This window comes from Peromyscus maniculatus, chromosome 21 (assembly GCF_049852395.1).
Source record: "Peromyscus maniculatus bairdii isolate BWxNUB_F1_BW_parent chromosome 21, HU_Pman_BW_mat_3.1, whole genome shotgun sequence".
NCBI lineage: Eukaryota > Metazoa > Chordata > Mammalia > Rodentia > Cricetidae > Peromyscus > Peromyscus maniculatus.
In genome coordinates, this window is record NC_134872.1 from 33,107,047 (window position 1) to 33,127,035 (window position 19,989).

The 19,989-nt window shown below is 47.4% G+C and overlaps 1 protein-coding gene and 1 long non-coding RNA gene across 4 annotated transcripts in view; one reads left to right on the plus strand and one right to left on the minus strand.

Annotated features, from left to right (window-relative positions):
• Window positions 1-6,403, minus strand: part of LOC121824729 (uncharacterized) — a 33,375-nt gene extending 26,972 nt beyond the window's left edge. For all 3 annotated transcript variants that reach the window (XR_006066686.2, XR_013046711.1, XR_006066687.2), the window contains exon 1: window positions 6,169-6,403. This is a non-coding gene — a long non-coding RNA (uncharacterized LOC121824729). The remainder of the gene's footprint in view (window positions 1-6,168) is intronic.
• A 173-nt stretch (window positions 6,404-6,576) lies between these two features.
• The window catches only part of Fhl2 (four and a half LIM domains 2), a 78,181-nt gene continuing 64,768 nt past the window's right edge, over window positions 6,577-19,989 (plus strand). Inside the window, exon 1 of the mRNA XM_006986062.4 lies at window positions 6,577-6,716. Within this exon, the coding sequence (XP_006986124.1) occupies window positions 6,708-6,716 (9 nt within the window). The 5' untranslated portion in view covers window positions 6,577-6,707. The remainder of the gene's footprint in view (window positions 6,717-19,989) is intronic.

Consider the following 19,989-nt stretch of genomic DNA (forward strand, 5'->3'; position numbering starts at 1 on the left):
ATGGAGAGACCCCTTTCCTGCCCACCACCTGAGTCACACTCTATAACAAAAAGAGCACTTAGCAGGTCTGGTGGTTTGGATGTTTAGTTGTGTTTTATCTCGTGTTTTGTTTTAGACAGGATCTCACTGTATAGCTAAGGCTGACCACAAACTCTTGGTCCCAACCTCCTGAGTGGCAGGACTACAGATCTATGCCACAACACCCGCTACTGTTTTGAATATTAAATGTCTAAGCTGATGACTCTGTTGGGAGGTGATGGGGCCTCTATTTAGGAGATAAAACCTGTGGAAGAAGTTAGATCATTGAAGTCCTTATTGTGAGTGGCGTAGTAATTAGACCCTGTATCCATCTCCTTTTTTTTTTAATTTTTTTCTTCCCGTGAAGTGAGCACCTTGGCTCTAACACACGCTCTCCCTGTGGTGTTCTGCCTTGTCACAAGTCCAAAATGATGGGGCTGAGTGAGCATGGACTGAGATCATAAGCCAAAATGAATCTTTCTTCCCTTCAGTGGTTTATCTTATGTATTTGTCACCAAGACAGAAATCTAATTGAGATAACAAATTGATTTAATCACAGCTTCATAGGGCATGGAAGCCTATGATTAAAGAACTAAAAACAAGAGTGAATGATCCCTTTTCATCTTTAGGTTGGCTAAGTGTGAACAGCCATGTAAAATATGATTGTACAAAAGTGTTTGAGCTAATGGAATAGACCTGGGGCATGTGGCCAGCAAGGCCTATCTGATCACATTCTTCTTGGTGTCTCTGTACAGCATTCATTTCTTCTAGATGTGGACAGAACCCTTTCTGGAATTGGGGTTAGTGGTGTCCTGTTATCTACCAGTATGCTGTAGACTGTAGATCATAGAATTTCGTTATGACCAGCTCTTACATGGACAAGTAGCTAGTTGTGGAGAAAGGAGATTTTGGGTTCCATGGCCCATATTGGGGAATAGTCTCTATGGCTTGCCTTGAGAAAGTGTCTTAGTCACTGTTCTGTTGCTGTGAAGAGACACCATGATTAAGGCAATTCTTATCAAAGAAAGCATTTAATTGTGGACTTGCTTACAGTTTCAGAGGTTAGTCCATTATTATTATGGCGGCAATCAGGCAGACATGGTTCTGGAGGAGCAGCTGAGAGTTCTACATCCTGATCCTCAGGCTAAGAGAGATGCTAGACCCAGCTGGAAACCTCAAAAACCATCCCTAGTCACACACTTCTCCAACAAGGCCACACCTCCTAATCCTTCCAAATAGTGCCACTCCCTGGTGACTAAGCATTCAAATATATGAGCCTATGGGACCATTTTTATTCAAACCACCACAGGAAGAATGAAGGGTGGCAGACAGAGGGCAGGAGAGGATGAGGGAAAAGTTTAGTGTCAGAAGCCTTCATGGTTGGGTATCACCCTCTAAGCCCCCAAGAATGCGATGGTTTAACTTGACAGAGACTCCAGTCTTAGTTCTTGCTAAGAACTTCTCCACATCCAAACGAGTTTCTGGCTAAGCCACACTTACAAGGAAGAGAAGCCTGGATTCTGTCACATCAGCAAAAGCTGGTGTTATTTTTCGGGTTGAGAGTTTCCAGAGCTGCAGGGATGTGTTTATACTGCAGACGTTTCTGCAGCTGTCATTGTTCTGGGAAGTGCAGAAGGGCTGTTTACAAGGAGCTTTCAGGAAGATCAGACCCAGCGGCTAGGTAATCCCGGCAGCCACTTGGAACAAAGCGGACTCGTCCTCCCGGTTTCTGCAGATAGACATCTGGTGGGTGAAACATGTCCTGAGGCACTCGGCTCGGCACCCCGACTCAACTGGGTCCTGCATCTGCGAACTTCCTGGTCCAGAACCACCAAGCTTTCTTTGCCTTTGCTCTTCTCTGCTGACACAGCATGGTGGTGCATTCCTGTGCTTCTCCTTCCCAGCAACATTGCCGTTGCCTCGAGGCTTCCTGACCTAGCCCTGTGGCTTTCCTGATCTAGCCTGTGTTCCTCCTTCCTTTCAACCTGTCCTCAGGCGCCCTAGCTTGCCTCTTCCTCCGTCATTAAATGTATTAATCCAACCTCCGTGAACCATCTGGCTAGGCAGAAGAGCACGGATGGTAAGGATGATAAGGAGCTCCATTTCCTTCCTCATCCATCTCCGAGGGGTCACAGCTGGCTCTCCTGTGACAAAGGACAGGTTCACCAGAAAGAAGCATGGCAGATTCATGTCTAACCAAGACCCAAAGGCCAGGGAATAAAATCCCCGTTTATGCTTAAGTTCTGGAAGCAGAGACCACTGTGTAGACATGTGATTGGATGGGGGGTTGAGCAGATGGAAAGGGATGGAAGGGAACCCAGCCAGGCATGTCTGTGCAGAGCGGAACTCTTCCTGATAGCTCTGTGCAGCCTTCCTTCTTCCAGCCTGCACATGTGGGACAGGACCCCCCTGGAATGAGAGCATTCAAGGGAAGGAAGAAGGGAGAGAATGCCTGCCTATGCTTCCTGGCTTGCTATGGAGAAGGGGTGGTCTGATTCTTCTGATCTGCCTTAGGGAAGAGAATTTTTGGTTTCTGTGGCTTACTTTGGGGAAGACTGGGAGGTAGGAGACAGGAAGTCAGGAGAAGGACAGAGAGACCTGGATGCTAAGGACTCCAGGTCTCCTTTCACTCAAGGCACTCAGCCCAAACAAAGCCAAAACTGTGAAGTATGGTGTTCTGAGCCGCAGCAAAAGACACCTAACTCACTGGGCTGGGGGCCAGGAGCATTGTTAAGGCCACACCCAGGAAGGGCAGTCACAGTAATAGGCAAGCTAATCAAGAAAAGGAAGGGGAGAAGTGTGAGCTGTCTTAGTTAGGGTTTCCATTGCTGTGCCGAAATGCCACGACTAAAAAGCAAGTTGGGGAGGAACGGGTTTATTTGGCTTACACTTCAGCATTGCTGTTCATTACCGAAGGAAGTCAGGACAGGAACTCAAACAGGCAGGATCCCAGAGGCAGGAGCTGATGCAGAGGCCATGGAGGGGAGCTGCTTACTGGCTTGCTCCCCCCCCCCCCCCCCCCCCGCCCCGCTTGCTCAGCCTGTTTTCTTACAGAACCCAGGACCACCAGGTCAGGGGATGGCATCACCCACGAAGGGCTGGGCCCTCCCCCGTCAATCACTAATTGAGAAAATGCCTTACAGCTGGATCTCATGGAGGCATTTCCTCAGCTGAGGCTCCTTCCTCTCGGATGATTCTAGCTTGTGTCAAGTTGACACCCAAAACCAGCCGGTATATGGGCCTGCTGGCCCTCAGCACTGACCAGAAACACAGAGCCCTGATGGGCAGGACACAAGGGCTTCAGCTGCCAGCAGCGCTCTGACAGGCTCTGGGAGCCACAGCACCAGGGTCCCAGAAGGAGCACAACCACTATCTGCCCGCCCCAAAGCAGGGAACAACAGTGACAGGCTCTCAAAGGTGGCCATGGAAGTCAATGGTCGGTGCTACCTGTGGTGAGCTGGGGAGACAGGGTTCTTCAAAGTCAAGGTGAGAGCCTTGAGTGATGGCTGCCATCATGGTGCTGCCAGCGTATAGATGGGAAGTACTTCTACCTGCTTTAGTGCTGAAACTTCGAGATCCAGCAGGGAGTTCGTGAGCTTGTGTTAGAAGCACCGTAGACAGTACCCGAGCAAATCGAGATCAGAGCTGATGGACTGATGGGTAGATTTCACGATCCCACTGGCAAAATGCCCAAGTGTATAGACATGGGGGGGGGGGCTGGGATTCTCCAGGAGACCCTGCCATGGAGGGCTATCCCTACCCAGGCTGGTAGCCAGGGACATACTCTCCTTCCTGAGTCTATTACCTCTTCATGCTTGTCCCTACACAAATGAGGTGAAAAATCAAGATGGAGTCACTCACGCTGCCATGATACAGCTCTACGCTGGAACTAAGTTGCTCGTCTGACCTAAGGAGATGCCATGCTTGAGAGAAAAAGGGCAAACTCCCAAATGACCATCTTTAACGGACATGGTAATGCCTCTCCCTCTGCCCTCATTGCTCACACTGAAAGGGCAACCCAATTTAAACAAACCAGCTGTTTTTCTCCTGTTCTGTCTTGGTGTCTGTACAAGTGCCAATGCTGCCTAATGACCCGTCTATTTTATGTTCCTCTTTTCCTTCTGTTGCTTCATCCCTTCTCTGCCTATCAAAACAACTTCTGTGCATCCCATCAGGACATTTATTCTCCTATTCTGTGGAGTAAAGGGTAGTACAATGCAAACTGTAAGTAAAGCCAGCTGAAATCTTTGCTTGCTTGGGCGCAGTGGTTCAGGCTTCTCAAGCTTGGGAGGGGTCCGATAGATAGATAGATCCTTTCTCAAAATGGTGATGATGGTGAGGAGGATCGTGGAACACTGCCCATCTTTATTATGCATTTTGGAAGCGGGCTCACTGCTTACGCTAGACCTATCTGCCTTTGACATTGATCTCTTGAGTTTTGGATAGCACCATCTAGAAGTATCTTTTATGATGTTGTGGAAGATGTGCAAGTGCCACGTTCAGGACCAGTTCTCCCTGGCACACGAGGGCCTGCCTGATCACAACCCAGAATGCCAGGCCCCAGCTGCCTTGGATGCTGTTCCCTCCCACCAGTGGCTCCTCCGGTGGGTGGTGTTGAATGTCAGGCAGGCTGCCTGCTCATCAATGCCCACCCACCCCCACAGCTGTGTTCCTGAGCCTGCTCGTAGCAAGAAGGATGCTCCTCAGGGAAAGAGAAATATGCCACACCAAACCTCTGGCAAAGGGATCTTTTTGGTAGAGGAATTTACGTCTATCAGGAAACCGCCATTGATAATCTAATTTCCCCCTGCTGTTCTGTCTTGAAGCTGCTAAAAAGAAATTCTCTCACCTGTCTTGTCTGATGGGAGACAGTAAGACCCTCATTTCAGAGAGATCCTACTCCATATCTGAGGGCCCCAGGGGAGGGTGGGGGCATCTGAACAGGCAGGTCTAGCCAGGTTTCTCCTCCAGTCCCCTTACAGTTTTGCATGGTGGTCACTATGGTGTTACACTAGTTGTTCTCTTGCACATCTGTCCTTGGTTACAGGATGTCTCAGCTAAAAATTGGAGAAGGGTGAAGAGAAACCGAGTTTTCTTCCACTGTGCTTGAACCCTCAAAACTCACAGTCCTTTCAGAAGGTCCTTCCTCATGAGGACACTCGGATTCCTGGTCCTTGGTCTGGTTCCTTTCAAGGGAAGTCCTCCAGCTGGCTTTCTTAGCCCCCAGTCTCCCTGCCTTCCTTCCGAACCCCCAGCCACTCCCTAGAGGCTGATCTTAGACTGGAAGTCCCTGCAGTTATACCAGAGCTAATCTTTCTCATGACCACCGCGGCCAACACATAACCGTATTGCTCACAGATATGCGTGGTATGGGAGCCTGTAGACAGAAGACTCAGAGACCACACATGTTTATGCTTAGACTCATGAAGCACGGGTAGAGATGTGATTGGACAAAGAGGTCTGAGAGAAATCAGTAGAGTGGAGGAAGCCCAGTCAGGCATGGTTACTCAGGTTCTCGCTGACCCCTCTGTGCAGCAGAAGGAACCCTGGAGAGTGGTAGGACTCCTCTGCCTGAGGTCATGAGTTATCGACCAAGGCAGGCTAGAGAAGTTCTGTATCACTGACGCTTCCTCTGAAACACCAGGGAGAGTTAATGTGGTACTTTCAGGTTTTATGGCTGCATTTAGGGGACAGGAAAGTGGTTCTGATTTCTATAACCCACACGGGGGAAGACAAATTATAATCTTTGTGATCTGCCTCAGATCAGAATGAGCAATGAGAGCCAGGAGGATAGCACAAACTCTGACTGCCTCTGAGGCACTTACTTTGAAGCATCACTTTGTGAATCCCAACACCCCAGTGACATCAGAGGCAGGAAATCAGAGTTACCCTCAGGAAAGGTTTGGACAGGCCAAGGGCTTTGGCACTCCAATTCAGAAAGACAGTCTAGAGAGTTGAGGCCTCAGACCCAGGCTCTGTTCTTGGGTTCCAGTAAACCCTCTGTTTCAGTTCCACACAGAATCGCTAGTCACACACTAGCAGAGATGACAAGAGAGAACATGACTTTCTGGAAATGTATTCCAGTCCACAGCCAAACACGTGCCTCGGGCTTATGCCCATGAATCCTTCAGTGCTTTCTAGAATACTCACCTAGGCAAATGCCCTTGTCCTTCTGAGATGGAGAAGGAAGGTCAGTGAAGTCTTTCCAACAGGGAGCGTCAGACACCAGGCTTCCCCTTGTGAACCTGTGGAGGTGCTCCTGTATTCTCAGAAAAGTGCTCCCTCCTTCACGTGCCAGCTACCTGCATCCTCCAGCAAGGCATATAGCTGGCCCTGGGCTACACGCTGGGAGGTTCTGGACCTAATGGCCTCCCTGTTTTGGCTGCTCTTGGATTGCTGGAATACACGTGAGGCCTGGGGTGTCCTTGAGACAGGCAGGCCAAATAGGAACATACGCAATAGCCTCTTCCCAACTGGGGCCCGAGACTTCTTTCATTTGGAGACCAAAAAAGGCTTGCAGGAGCCAGGCTTGGACCCTTATCTGCTGGGCTGCGCCAATGGACGTGCCTTATTTATAGCGCCGCTGACAGAAGCCCACAACATTGGGGCAATCCAATGAGGCACACAGCTCGCACAGTGGTGGCCCTCATCCCCGCTATTCTGGTTGCAGGGCAGAAGGAAGAACTCTGATGCCACAGGTAAGGATCACAGTTACTTGGTCTTTTTCTCTTCATGCCTGTCGGTTCCAGTACATGTCTGAGCCATACTTAGAGGCCCACTGTGCTCAGATGACATTGTGCTCAGTGCAAAGGGAGTGTCCTGGGTCCTGATAGGCACGGGGACCTAGGGACCTCAGGTCCCCAAGTGGCTGCTCTGGTACCTACCTACCTAGATGCTGAGAATAGCTCAAGTCCCTCCTCACCTTGACCTCCCGCTATGGGAACCAGAACTTAAAACCAGAAGGGCTATTAAAGGAGAAAGCAAAGGATGAAGAAAGATTCTAACATAAACACAGGATAGGGTCAAGCTGCAGTGTACTTAAGCCCTCCCCAACCCCCCTTCCCAGTATTTCCGGAAGGCCTGGGTGGAAAGGCCAATTACTGATGTGTCTGATTACTCTGGGAAAGCATGTTTATACAAGATGACTTACGTGCTACGGCCGATGGTTGGAAAGTTCAGAGCTATTGTGTGCATATTTTACCACTTCTTGCAGCTAAGATGTGCAGGACTGAATGATGCTCTGGCAGATTGCATAATGTTCTCAATATTGATAAAATGACTCAGGTGACAATCAGTGTGGCATATGTAAACATCTCTTGCCAGACTCTATTATCATTTTAAAATATTCCCACCCCAGTTTTCTTTTGGTTGGTTGGTTTGGGTTTTTTTTGTTTTTTGTTTTTTTTTATTCTGAAGCCCATAGACTAGACACCCAAGTTTTAGGCTAATATGATTTTATCTTACTTGTGCTGTTTATAGATTGGTTGTTGCTGTTTTCTTGTTTCCGCGAGTTGGATTCTGTGTTATTATTAGGCTGATACCCAGCTAGAAAGTCTACTAGGAGCTGTGCATTCTCCCTAATACAGGGATGTGTATGGTGCACGTGGAGGTGGAACAAGTGTGTGTCTTTGCTTGTGGAGGTCAGAAGTTGACGTCAGGTTTCTTCCTTGATCACTCTGTATTTCAATGAAGAGTTCGCCATTCCGGCCAGTCAAGCCATCTTGCACCAAGGACCCTCTGGCACCACCTCCTCAGCACTGGGATTGTAGGCTGGCTGCCACACCCACCCGGCGTTTCCTCTGATGCCAGGGATCTGAACTCTGGTCCTCACACTCGTACAGCAAGCTTGTACCCACTGAGCCATCTCCCCAGTCCCGTTACTGCCTCCTGACTCCAGACCTCCTTGCTGAGGAGAACAATCATGAATATAAACAGGTTTAAAGGAGAAAAAGGGATCTACAGCCGCTTGGGTTATCTTCCTTCCACAATTAAGTGGTTTTGGTTCATCTTAAAATATGTTAGTCATCATAATTTAAAGGGATCTGTTTTTATTTAAAAATTATATAAATATACACTAAGTATAAATATAATCAGGTCAGATGGTAAACTATTTTTTCTCTAATTTATGGTCCACATGCTTTTACTGTTTACTCAAAATGCAATGTTTTGAAAACTGAGTACTTCTGTATGACATTATGGTTTGTTTTTTGTTGTTGTTTGTTTGTTTGTTTGTTTTTCAGGACAGGGTTTCTCTGTGTAGCCCTGGCTGTCCTGGAACTTACTCTGTAGACCAGGCTGGCCCCAAACTCACAGAGATCCGCCTGCCTCTGCCTCCTGAGTCCTGGGATTAAAGGCGTGCGCCACCACTGCCCGGCTCCTCTTAGTTCTTGTGTTAAAATATTGGTAATGTTTGCACAAATGAGGAGTCAAAAGCACAGCTGGAGAGCTGGCCAGCATTGTATTAAACGTGCCAGTGGGCTCGTAGGTGTGATGGATCTGGTATCTTTCTCCTCTTACTGCACTTGAGTCATGCAGAACTCAACTGTCCTCAAACCATATATCAATAGTGCATGTATATGGCTCTTTAGAGTCTCTTCTCTCCTTCCACTTTTACATGGATCCTGGGCTTGGACTCAAGTCATCAGGTAGGGCCTGCACAAGCAAACCCATTTCCCTGCTGACCCAACCGGTCAGCCTTACAAATTTGTTGGCTGTTTTTTTGTTTTTGTTTTTTTTTTTTTGTATCACTGATTTATCAGCAGCCCATCACTTTATCCCCATCGTGTTAAAGTGAGAGTGAAAAATAGAAAGGAACAAACAGAAGCCTTGGGCAGTCTGGTGTGTAACAGACGTGCTTCATAAATATGGCATTTTAAAAGTGAAAATTAATAAAGACATATATTCTAATTTTTTGGTGCTGGAAATTGAATACCGGCCACTGTCATGCTAAGCAAAAGCTTTGCCATTTAATTTTTTTTCATCAAATTTTAACTTCAAAGAGGGTTTTTCAATTTACTGCTTCATTTGCATTTAAAAGACACATAGGAATAAAAAAAATTAAATTTTTATTGCAATTTAAAAAACAATATTCCACATTAAACCAGAAGAAAACCATATTCGCCAATAACATATAATACATATGTCTAAGTTTGTCTTCTGTTGCGGTGACAAATTTTATCACCCAAAGCAACTTGGGGAGAACAGGGTTTATTTTAGCCCCCAGCTTCCAGTTCATCATGAAGGGAAATGGGGGCAGGAACTGAAGCAGAGACCGCAAAGGAGCTCTGCCTGCTGGCTTGCTCCTCACGGCTTGCTCAGCCTGGAGGAAGCAGAGGTGGATTACGGGCATCTGTGAACACGGCAGTGGGAAAGAGTGTGGACATTACACAGAGATGGAAACAAGTGTGCTTTCTCTAAGGCCCAGGAAATCCACTAAATGCGTGTTTGAAGTGAAATGACTTAGGGACAAGGGCTGGCTTGCTTCTTTTTGTTCTTGTTGGAACATTTTTAACACTCAGTATTTTATAAAAGGAAATGAAGAAGTGTCTTGGCTCCTCAAAATAAAATAGAAAGCAAAAAAAAAAAAAAAAAGTTTAGGTGAAGAACCTGGACATCCAGGCAGCTCAGGGCATCACCGCAGTCATGGTGGCTGGTGGGTCTGGAGGAATTTTTGGTCAGTGAATGCATTTTTCTGCCTCCAGCATCCATACATACTATTTGTATTTTTTTTTTATTCAGTTTAAACGTGAGGGAGAAGAGCAGTGGGTGCTGAAATGTGCATGGGCCCAGCCAGTGCTGTTGTGAGTACAACACATGGCTGGGCTTGTGCCCCACAGGGCTCATACCCCTCTCTGAGGAAGCCTGTTAGACCCTAGTGGACGCAGGAGACTCACAAGCAGTGAGTGGGAAAACAAGCTTGGGCCCACCCACGGTGAGAACAACGCGAGTCTGAACAGAAACTGGGAATGCTCCCCTCCCCTGCCCTGGCTTCTTCATGGGACCCAGCATCCCCTTGAGCTTGGGAAGGGTGTATTTACCTTCTCAGTCAGACTCAAAGCGCATAGTGACTCACCCGACTGTCTAGCAAACGTGTGTGGAACTAAACTGTGCGGTCAGTTCGTACGTACGAGTTCTAGGAGCGTTGAAAACCAAATGAAGGCGCTAGGCGTTTTCTCTTAGCTGATAGTTTCTACTTTTGTGATACTGGCTGTTCCACAGGCTTGGCGTTCATCCCCTGACCCTTTTGTACACAGCACCAGAACAGGATGCTTAGAACAATGTTTGAAATGTCATTTTGTTGGGCACCGAACACTAATGTTTGATGATGATGTACCCTTAAGCAGATTGTCTAACTTGGAATTCTCATTCTCCACAGTGTGGGGCCAGTGTGTTGGAGAGTGGCAGAATGGTGGTCTATAAATTCTAGAAGTCTAGAAGCTTCCTTTCTGAACAATCATCCAGTTTTTAGCTACAGTCTTTTCATTAATTTTAGGAGACGTGTCTCTCTCTTTACATACAATTTAAGAAACAAGAAAGCAGGTGAGGTAGTATAGTCCATATTTCAAAGCCAGTGTTTTAACTACATTGAACTGAGGCCCAATGGTCAAGTGCTGTTCTCTTCCAATCCCAGAGTCAGAAGACAGGGCAGTCAGTGAAAGAAAAAAAAAATGATAAAACTAAAACAATCCACAAAGCTAACAGATTTGATTGCCTACACAAATTCCTTTTTAGGTGCCCCTTTCTTTGCCCCTACAAATTGAAAATGCAAAGAAGTCCTATAAGCAGGTGCAAATTGTTGGCCCTCAAATGACCCATGGTTGGCAAGCATCCTTGAAGGAAAGAAATAATCCCAAATCCCATACCATCCTGGCACACACTTCCAGATGGAAACCTCTGCAAGATATAGGGAAGGGTTGAGAAGGGACTTTGTTATTAAAACAGGGTTCTCAGCAAGTCTGAGGCTTGGGAATTCAGAGTGCCGAGGTCAGCTTCATTTCAGTGTTGAGATCTGGATGGAAGAATGAATAGGCAGTAGTCCTACACTCTAGCAAGAGCAGCAGATCCTCCTGGCTGGCTGCTGATCTGCTGGGCAGGGCTGGGCTCTCTTCCCTCAGCTGCTGCTGCTTTCATAGGCAGTGCTGCTGTCTTTCCTGGGAAGCGCCAATGAACCAAGCCCAAGGCAGGAGCGTCCAGACAGCCACAGGCCAGCATGTGCTCAACCTCACCTCTAGCTTCCTTTCCAAGCCTGTTACCATGTTTATAACTTGAATTCAACTTCCCCTCCTCAAAACCCCAGAAAGCCTTCCCAAGTCAACACACCCAAATTCTAAGCACAGCCTACAGACTCCCAGGGGCCAGAAATTTGGTTCCACCCCGCATGTTCTCCTCTCTATTTAGAGGTGTCCAGTCACATCAACCAACCAGACCAAGGACCTTCACACTGGCTGGTGCCTCTGTCAATCATGCACTTACCTAAGAATCGCACATCTCACTCCCTTCTTTATCAAACCATATCTGAGACTCACCCCGTACCTCATCTAAAATTTACAGTCACTTTCTAGCACCTCGTTTACTTCTGGTATATTTTCTTCAAAGCATCATCTTACACATATATACACCTGGGAATACTATATGATGTATATACGGATATGAATGTGGCATGTATAAAGTTACCCCTCTTTATAGACAGAGAATTAGGTTCAGGACCTTTTGGGTTCTAAAATCTACAGATGTCCAAATCCCTAAAATAAAGTGGCGCAGCATTTATAAGGAAACTACTCATGTTCTTACATGTCCATCTCTAGATGGCGTACAATAAGTACTGAATATGCAAATATGTAAATATAATGTCAATGCCATGCAAATAATGGCCTCGCTTTCACAACAATCAGGTACTGTTATGATCCCTAGCTTTCAAGGAAAATGCAGTGAAATCCATGCAGCTGAAGCACAGCGGTGACTGTATTAGTTCCATGGTGATGTTGTTCATCAGAGTAAATGTACTGTCTTAAATCTGTCTAAGTGTATTGTCTTATAGCTAGGAAGGTGAGAAGTCTGTAGTGTGTCTCCCTGAGTTAAGTTGAGGCTTTAGAATTGAATACACACCAGAGAGAATTCGTTTCCTCAACTTTTCCAGCTTCTGAAAACTGCCTGTGTTTAGGGCCTGTGGCTCCTGCTTCCCCCACCAAGGCAACAGCAGAGCATCTTCAAATCTCTCCTTGACATGGTCTGCTTGAGTCCGTCTTTCACATGGTAAGGACTCTCAGGAGCGCACTCGGGCCACGCAGATAATCCAAGACAATTGCCTCACATTATGACCCTTAATCACACATGCAAAGTCCCCTTTCCCCAGTAAGGCACAATGCATACAGGTTCCAGGGATAGACTGTGTACATCTTAGAGGAAAAGGCTCTGTGGCAGAACAGTGGCTTAAATCCCATTACACTGGGCGGTGCTCAGAAGCCTCTTCCTGTCTGTTATGAGAGAGGTGGAAGGTACGGGAGCCTGGCTTGGGGTTCCTATGAGATCCCGCATGGGGCTGTTCATTCTTCTGCCCTGCTCATGTGCAATCCAGGATGCCGCAGATTCATAGTGAACTTTGAAAATGGCCTCCTCTCACCAAGGTGTTCTAAAATCATCTGTCTCACTGGGTCCCCAAACCTATGATTGAGACCACAGATATGTGATAAAAATCAGTCTCGGGGAGAAACGAAAGCCCTGCTGGAGACAGGTGGAGCTGTCCCTCTCATTTATCGGAAGCCGGGTGCCTGTGCCGAATGCCCTGAGCAGCAGACAGACACTGAATGGAGCCCAGTGCCAAGACGATCCAGAGGAGACCTGGATCAGACCTCTAACACCTGAAGGTGCCAACAGAAAGGCCGATCTAGCTCAGTGTTCTCCAGGGCAAGCCAGGCCTTGTATTCAGGAAGAGAAGGTTGGCCAGACTAGGAAAGGCGGAAGCTCCAAGACCAGCACAGCAGAGTGACAGAACAAGTTGATCTATAACGACAAAGGGAATGATGGACACAGCCATGCGTCTGCATCAGTTGCCAGTGGCCGTCTCTAAAACAGGTGGCGACTGGTGTTCAAGTCAGGTGGCAAGGTTTATGGGAATCTCAATTTCCTGAGACAGGCAATGCCAAGGCTAGCAAAAGAGATGCCCAGGGTATCGGTCTAACCTACGAGAGAGAGAGAGAGAGAGAGAGAGAGAGAGAGAGAGAGAGAGAGGGAGGGAGGGAGGGAGGGAGGGAGGGAGGGAGGGAGGGAGGGAGGGAGGGAGGGAGGGAGGGGGAGGGAGAGGGGGAGAGGGGGAGAGGGGGAGAGGGGGAGAGGGGGAGAGGGGGAGAGGGGGAGAGGGGGAGAGGGGGAGAGGGAGAGAAGCTTATTTAGGTCCAAAAGCAGTAAGTTTGAGGGATGACCAGGAGTCAGAGGCAAGCAGCAGCTGTTAGAAGGACCATATGCAGTGTGGCATTGGAGAACCTCTGAAGACCCAACTCTGGAATCTGCTGAAATAAACTAGCAATTGCCGGGTTAACAGGAGGGACGCATAAGGCATTTGTCTGAGTGTCATTTTGCACGGCACAAGTGGACGAAATGAGGAGCTAACCACCGCAAGGGATGGTAGCGGAGAAGGTTTTTATTGCACATGAGTGAGAGAACAGCCAGAGGCACCTGGAAGAGTCCAGTGTAGGAAGAGAAGGTAGTAGACTAGACGTGACCAGTAGACTGAAAGTGGGTATAAGAGGAGAGGGGGCGGAGCTAGAGAGGAAGAGAAGAGAGGCGGGCAAGAGAGGGGATCAGGAGCAGTGGACCGAGAGAGTAAGGGGCTGGGATGGTAGTTTTATATAGGAAAGAGAAACTGGGGGAAAGGAAGGGAAGCCCCTGGGCTAGACAGGTTCAGGGTAGGGGTGGGGGTGGGAAGAGCAGAGAGGAGCCACAGGTACTAAGTAAGCCTGGTGGCCACAGACTGCTAACATGTGCTAATAGGCACCTCCATTAGCCATTTGTCCCGGGTTTCTTTGGGACCTGACATAAGGGCCTTCAGATTAAAGAGCACAGGTCCAGGAGGAACAATCCATTTTCACACTTGGGGTCGATGAGGCAGGAGCTGTGACTGGGAAAATGTGATGAATGACCCAATGGAAACAGACAAGTGGGAAGTCCACAGGGCTTGTTCCCATTGTTTGTGGCTCTCTGTGCGGCATTCCTTCCTCCCAGGTGTGAGGCGGGCCCCTTCTGAGAAGCTAGAAGTCTGTAATCATCTCTCAGACGAGATAGATTAGAGAAGTTCTTTGTGGCTGACTCTTACATGACGAGGCAGGGGAGATTCTGGCTCGATGGCTCAGTGGGTAAAGTCCTCGACTCACACACATCGGAACCTGATTTTGAATCTTTAGAGGCCTCATAAAGCTAGGCACAGCAATGTATTTATACTGGGTCTGTGGTGAGATGGGAGGTGGACACATGAGACACCTCGGAAGTTTTCCGATCAGCTAGCTTGGCATATGCAGTGGTAAACTACAAAGAAACCCTGTCTCTGAGAAGCTAAAGACAAGGGCCCAAACCAAAGGTTGTCCTCTGACCCCCACACATGCACTCATATGTCTGTATTCACACACATGAATGCACATACACACATATAAGTGATTCAACTCTAATTCCTGTAGACAGGAAAGGTAGGGGACGATTTTATACATTTCATGACTGACTCTGGGGAGAGTGGTTCCCTGATTTCTGTGACCTGCCTATGGAAAGAACAATCTTGACTCCTGTGGCTTGTCTCAAGGGAGAAGGAGGGACGGGGGGTTAGGAGAAGGTCAGCGAGGAACTTTGCTTCTGATGACTTCATTTTGAACTGTCCCAAACCTGCCAGATGATCCCTATCTAGACCTCACCCATAAGAAGCACAGGGCTGTCCCCACACAAAAATATACAAATGCTCCCAGAGCTTTGAGCACCCAAAAGGGCCTCCATTCCTCTAGGCTGATGAGTCTCAATCTTCCTAATGCTGTGACTCTTTAGTGCGGTTCCTCATGTTTTGGTGACCTCCAACCATAAAATTATTTTCGTTGCTACTTCATAACAGCAGTTTTGCTACTGTTATGATTCGTAATGTGAATATCTGATATGCAGGATAACCGATATGTGACCGCTGTGAAAAAGACATTTGACCCCTAAAGTGGTTGTGACCCACAGGTTGACAGCTACTGCCCTCGGCAGAAGGGACCGGGGGACCCTCAGCAAGCTTCTGAGTCACAGGGTATAATCAGGAGTGTAAGGAGTATAAGTGTATGTACCTGGACCCAGTTAGTTGCACTGTGTCCACCCTTTGCTTGACGTGTGCATTGCACTGTTAGAGAAGAGAGGGGAATGGGCACACGGGCTGTGTGTTTGTGACAAAGCAATAATGAGGTGGATGTAGACATACATTCCTCAGCCCTCCCTACAGAGGACGGCCGCAACCTCTACAAAATGCATTGCCCAAACTGAGGCCCTTTTGAGAGTTCTTTCAACGTGCTTCAGAATGGCAGTTAGATCAAAGCCGTATGCTGACACTACAATACGACCATGTTGGAGGTTTAAAAAAAGAAAATGGCTCCCCTGGAGGATTCTTACTGTACCTTTTCAATGTGTATACATACTTGAACCTTGCCATGATGTCCCAGTTGGCTGCCCACACTCAGTACAGTAACATGCTGTGCAGGGTTGCAATAAGAAGCAATGTGCTGACCCTTCCAGCCTACACCATCGTGGAGGCCACACCATCTAAGGGTAAGGTAGTACATGCTTTCAAGTTCACATAGTGACAAAATTGCCTGATGGTGAAATTGCCTAACTTCACGATTCTCAGAACCTTTCTCCATCACTTAAGGGGTACATGCATGTAGGTTAGGTCCAAAAGTTTGCTTGGGAAAGTCTTTGTTGCCTTCCCTGAGGGCAGAATCTGTTGGCTCAAATTCTCAGAACAGAGGCACCAAGGGCCCCGGCAGCGCTGCATATACTGTAAACACGTGGCCTCTGTGAGCTCGCCTGCAGACTCAAATATTTGAATTCCTTTCTTGTAGAAGAGCAGAAATGCTGAAGTCCAGTTGCTTACAGGCTGCCTCTGTGATCCTCGGGCACCGTCTTCAAAGTGCAATGGCTGTCGATATTGGAGAGCTGGTCCTACTCCCTTGCTGTTTGATGGCATTGCCCTAAATTAGGCTTTATCTCTATTGTCTTCTCCAGAGGACCCCCTCCCTCTTGTGTTTCCACAAAACGTTTCAACTCTTCCAGTTTCCTAGTATATTAGGAGTTATGGTTTTTGCATACCAAGTCCGTGGATGCAGACCAACATACTCCGAATAGCAAAATGAAATACATTAGAAGAAAATGCAAAATCAGAAAGAGACTGAGCCTTGGGATGGAAGATTAAGAGTTCTTTCACAGTAATGTATTATGACACTATCCTAGTGCCCTGTCCGTTGAAGGCGTGAAGTGGTTCTGACTTGCCCTTCGGGTATGACTGATTGCTGCTGGGTTCCCGATCTCTGCTCTTGGACTGTATCGCTTGCTTCCTCTCTGCTTTCGTCTGGATTCTTAGCTCGACTCACCTAATAGTATGCATTCTCTCCAAAATCCTCCCTCTGCGGATGGCAAGGTTTGAGAGAGCTCATGAAGCAACTTCCCACTTGCTCAGTTCCATCAACATGTGTGTTTTTTGAAAAAGGAAAACAAGTCAATACCAAAAGTCTGTGCTCTTCCCTGGGAGGTGTCAATCACGGGAGTAGAACTCCCTGAGAAGCTCAAAACAGCTGCTGTGGTTGACTGCCCTGCAGCCAGCTTCTGGGGCACACATGGAGGGCACAGGCACAGGCTGTGTTCTCTGCGTGGGAGCGCTGAGCATTTGCATGCCTGCGTTTTGTCCCAACCCCCTCTGTACCACATCATGAGTGGAAAATACCCCAACCCAGACCAGGCCTTACTATGAAGTATTTGTGGATCTGTGAGACTGCTCCTGCATCCAGCCTTTTCCTGTCATGGAGCAGAAGGTTGATGTGGGAAGCCAGCTTCCCTATCACAGGCCCCTTTCCTGACTGCTAATCAAGGAGGGAAGAGGGGCCCCTGGAGCCTTGCCGGGGAACAGCCTCAGCAGCCCTGTAGCTTGTCTAGAGAGAGCAAACTGCAAAGGTACTTGAGTGGACATGTTGTTTTCATCTTCGCCATGTGGTTTTCATTCCCGTTTTGGTTACTCTTGGCTCTCATTATGGAGCTTGGTTAAGGTAACGTGGTTGCAATTGCTTTTAGACATCAAAAAAATCAATAGTGATTTGTCTGGGGTGGGCTAACGAGGATGGTACGTGGCTAAGACAGAAAGCACATTGCCTTTCTAGAGATCTGGAAAATTCCTTTCTTCCTTCTTCCTTGTGGGAACAGAATCTGTTTGTAAAAGAGCCCAGAGAGCTTTGACTAATGCAAATGGTAGAACTCAGCATCCAGGAGAGAAAGAGCCGGAGACCACAAAGTGTGTGGCCATGACGCTGCTGCCGTGGAAGCAGCTGCCTTTGAACTGGAGAGCAAGATGCAAAGATAAGCCTTCTTCCTCCTGCAAAAATAGGATGGCTTGCTCAATCACTACAGCCATAAAAAGAAGTAGTAATAATAATAATAAAAGAATTGCCCACTTACTGGTTAAAAATTCTGAAGTACTGTTAGGAGTAAAATGTCTGTTGTGTAGTAGGCAAGACAGTTCAGCAGGTAAACACACAAGTCATCAAAGTTGATGACTTGAGTTCTCTCTCTGGGACCCCATGGTGAAAGGAGAGAACTGACTCTTAGCAAGTTGTCCTCTGACAGGAGACAGAGACAGAGACAGAGACAGAGACAGAGAGACAGGAACTGTTTTAATCTGGTGCCAATATCAGAAGTCATATCAAGGTCTCCAGCGAGTTTTCCTCTCTGCCCCTTTCTCTCTCCTCAACAGTGCAGATAATTGTCCTTGTAAGGCGTCATGGTTAGGGCTTATGAAATAAGTTTCCAGGTCTTCAAGTGGTTTCTCAATGACTGTAGATGACCTGTCTTGGTGCTTCTGCCATCTTGCCTTTGGTGCTGATCTCTGTCCTGTTGACTAGTCCTCGTATCTGAGTATCACTGGTAGCCTCAGTGTTGCCGCAAAACCTGGAGTATCCTCATTGTTCTGGGGGTAAAGTCAGGGACAGGAAGAGAAGAGCCGCCCCCAGGGACCTGGTCCTAGATCACACTGCCTGTATGAAGTTCAAAGAAAACACTGTTAGGAGGTGTGGCCATGTTGGAATAGGTGTAGCCTTGTTAGAGGGAGTGTGTCAGTGTCGGGGTAGGCTTTGAGGTCTACCATGCTCAAGCTATGCCCAGTGTGACAGTTCACTTCCTGTTGCCTGTGATTCAAGATGTAGGAGTCTCAGTTCCTTCTCCAGCACCATGTCTGACTGTGTGCCACCATGAGGATAATGGACTAAACCTCTGAAAATGTAAGCTACTGCAATTAAGTGTTCTCCTTTATAAGAGTTGTCATGGCCATGGTGTCTCTTCACAGCAATAGAAACTCTAAGATATCCTGCTTGTTCCCAGTGTCACTACTAGGTTGCTGGATTCCTAGGTGCTTTGAGCTACAAGAGAATTAAGAAATGAGAAAGTTAATGTCTTGACAGAGTGGACTGCATGCTCTGAATTCCTATTTAGCTGATAGAAGTAGTCTGGTGGTAAAAATGCCAGCATGAAACCAGGTATTCTTTTTTTTTATTAATTTTTAAAATTTATTTTATAGGCCAACCACGGTTTCCCCTCCCTCCTCTCCTCCCATTTCCTCCCTATTCCTCCTTCTTATACCCACCCTCCATTCCTCCTCCATCTCCATTCAGAAAGGAGCAGGCCTCCCTCCCATGGGAGTCAACAAAGCATGCCATATCAAGTTGAGGCAGGACCAAGTTCCTCCCCACTGCATCAAGGCTGAGTGAGGCATCCCACCACAAGGAATAGGTTCTCAAAAAGCCAGCTCATGTGCCAGGGACAGATCCTGGTCCCACTGCTAGAGGCCCCACTAACAGACCAAGCTACACAACTGTCACCCACATGCAGAAGGCCTAGGTCAGTCCCATGCAGGCTCCCTAGCTGTTGTTCTAATGTTCATGAGCTCCCACGAGCTCATGTCAGCTGTCTCTGTGGCTTTCTCCATCATGATCTTGACCCCCCTTTTGCTTATATCATCCCTCCTCCCTCTTTTCAACTGGACTCCTGGAGCTTGCCCCAGTGCTTGGCTGTGGATCTCTGATCAGTTTCTGGATGAATGTTCTATGATGACAATTAGGGTAGTCACCAATCTGATTACAGGAGAAGGCCAGTTCAGACACCCTCTCCACTATTGCTAGGAGTCTTAGCTGGGGTCATCATTGTGGATTCCTGGGAGTTTCCCTGGCACAGGATTTTTTTCTAACCCCATAATGGCCCCCTCTATCGAGATATCTCTTTCATTGCTCTCCCTCTTCATCCCTCCCTCAAGCTGACCATCCTGATCCCTCATGTTCCCATCACCATCCCTCACCCCAAGTTTACCCAGGAAATCTCATTTATTTCTCCTTCCAAGGGTCATCCATGTGTCCCTCTTAGGGTCCTCCTTATTATCTAGCTTCTCTGGGACTGTGGATTATAGCCTGGTTATCCTTTGCTTTACGTCTAATATCCACTTATGAGTGAGTACATATCATGTTTGTCTTCCTGGGTCTGGGTTACGTCACTCAGGATGATTTTTTCTGGTTCTATCCATTTGCCTGCTAATTTCATGATGGCATTGATTTATGCCACTGAGCAATACTCCATTGTGTAAATGTACACTTTCTTTATCCATTCTTCAGTTGAGGGACATCTAGGTTGTTTCCAGGTTCTGTCTATGATGAATAATGCTACTATGAACATAGTTGAGCAAATTTCCCTGAGATATGATTGAGCATCCCTTGGGTA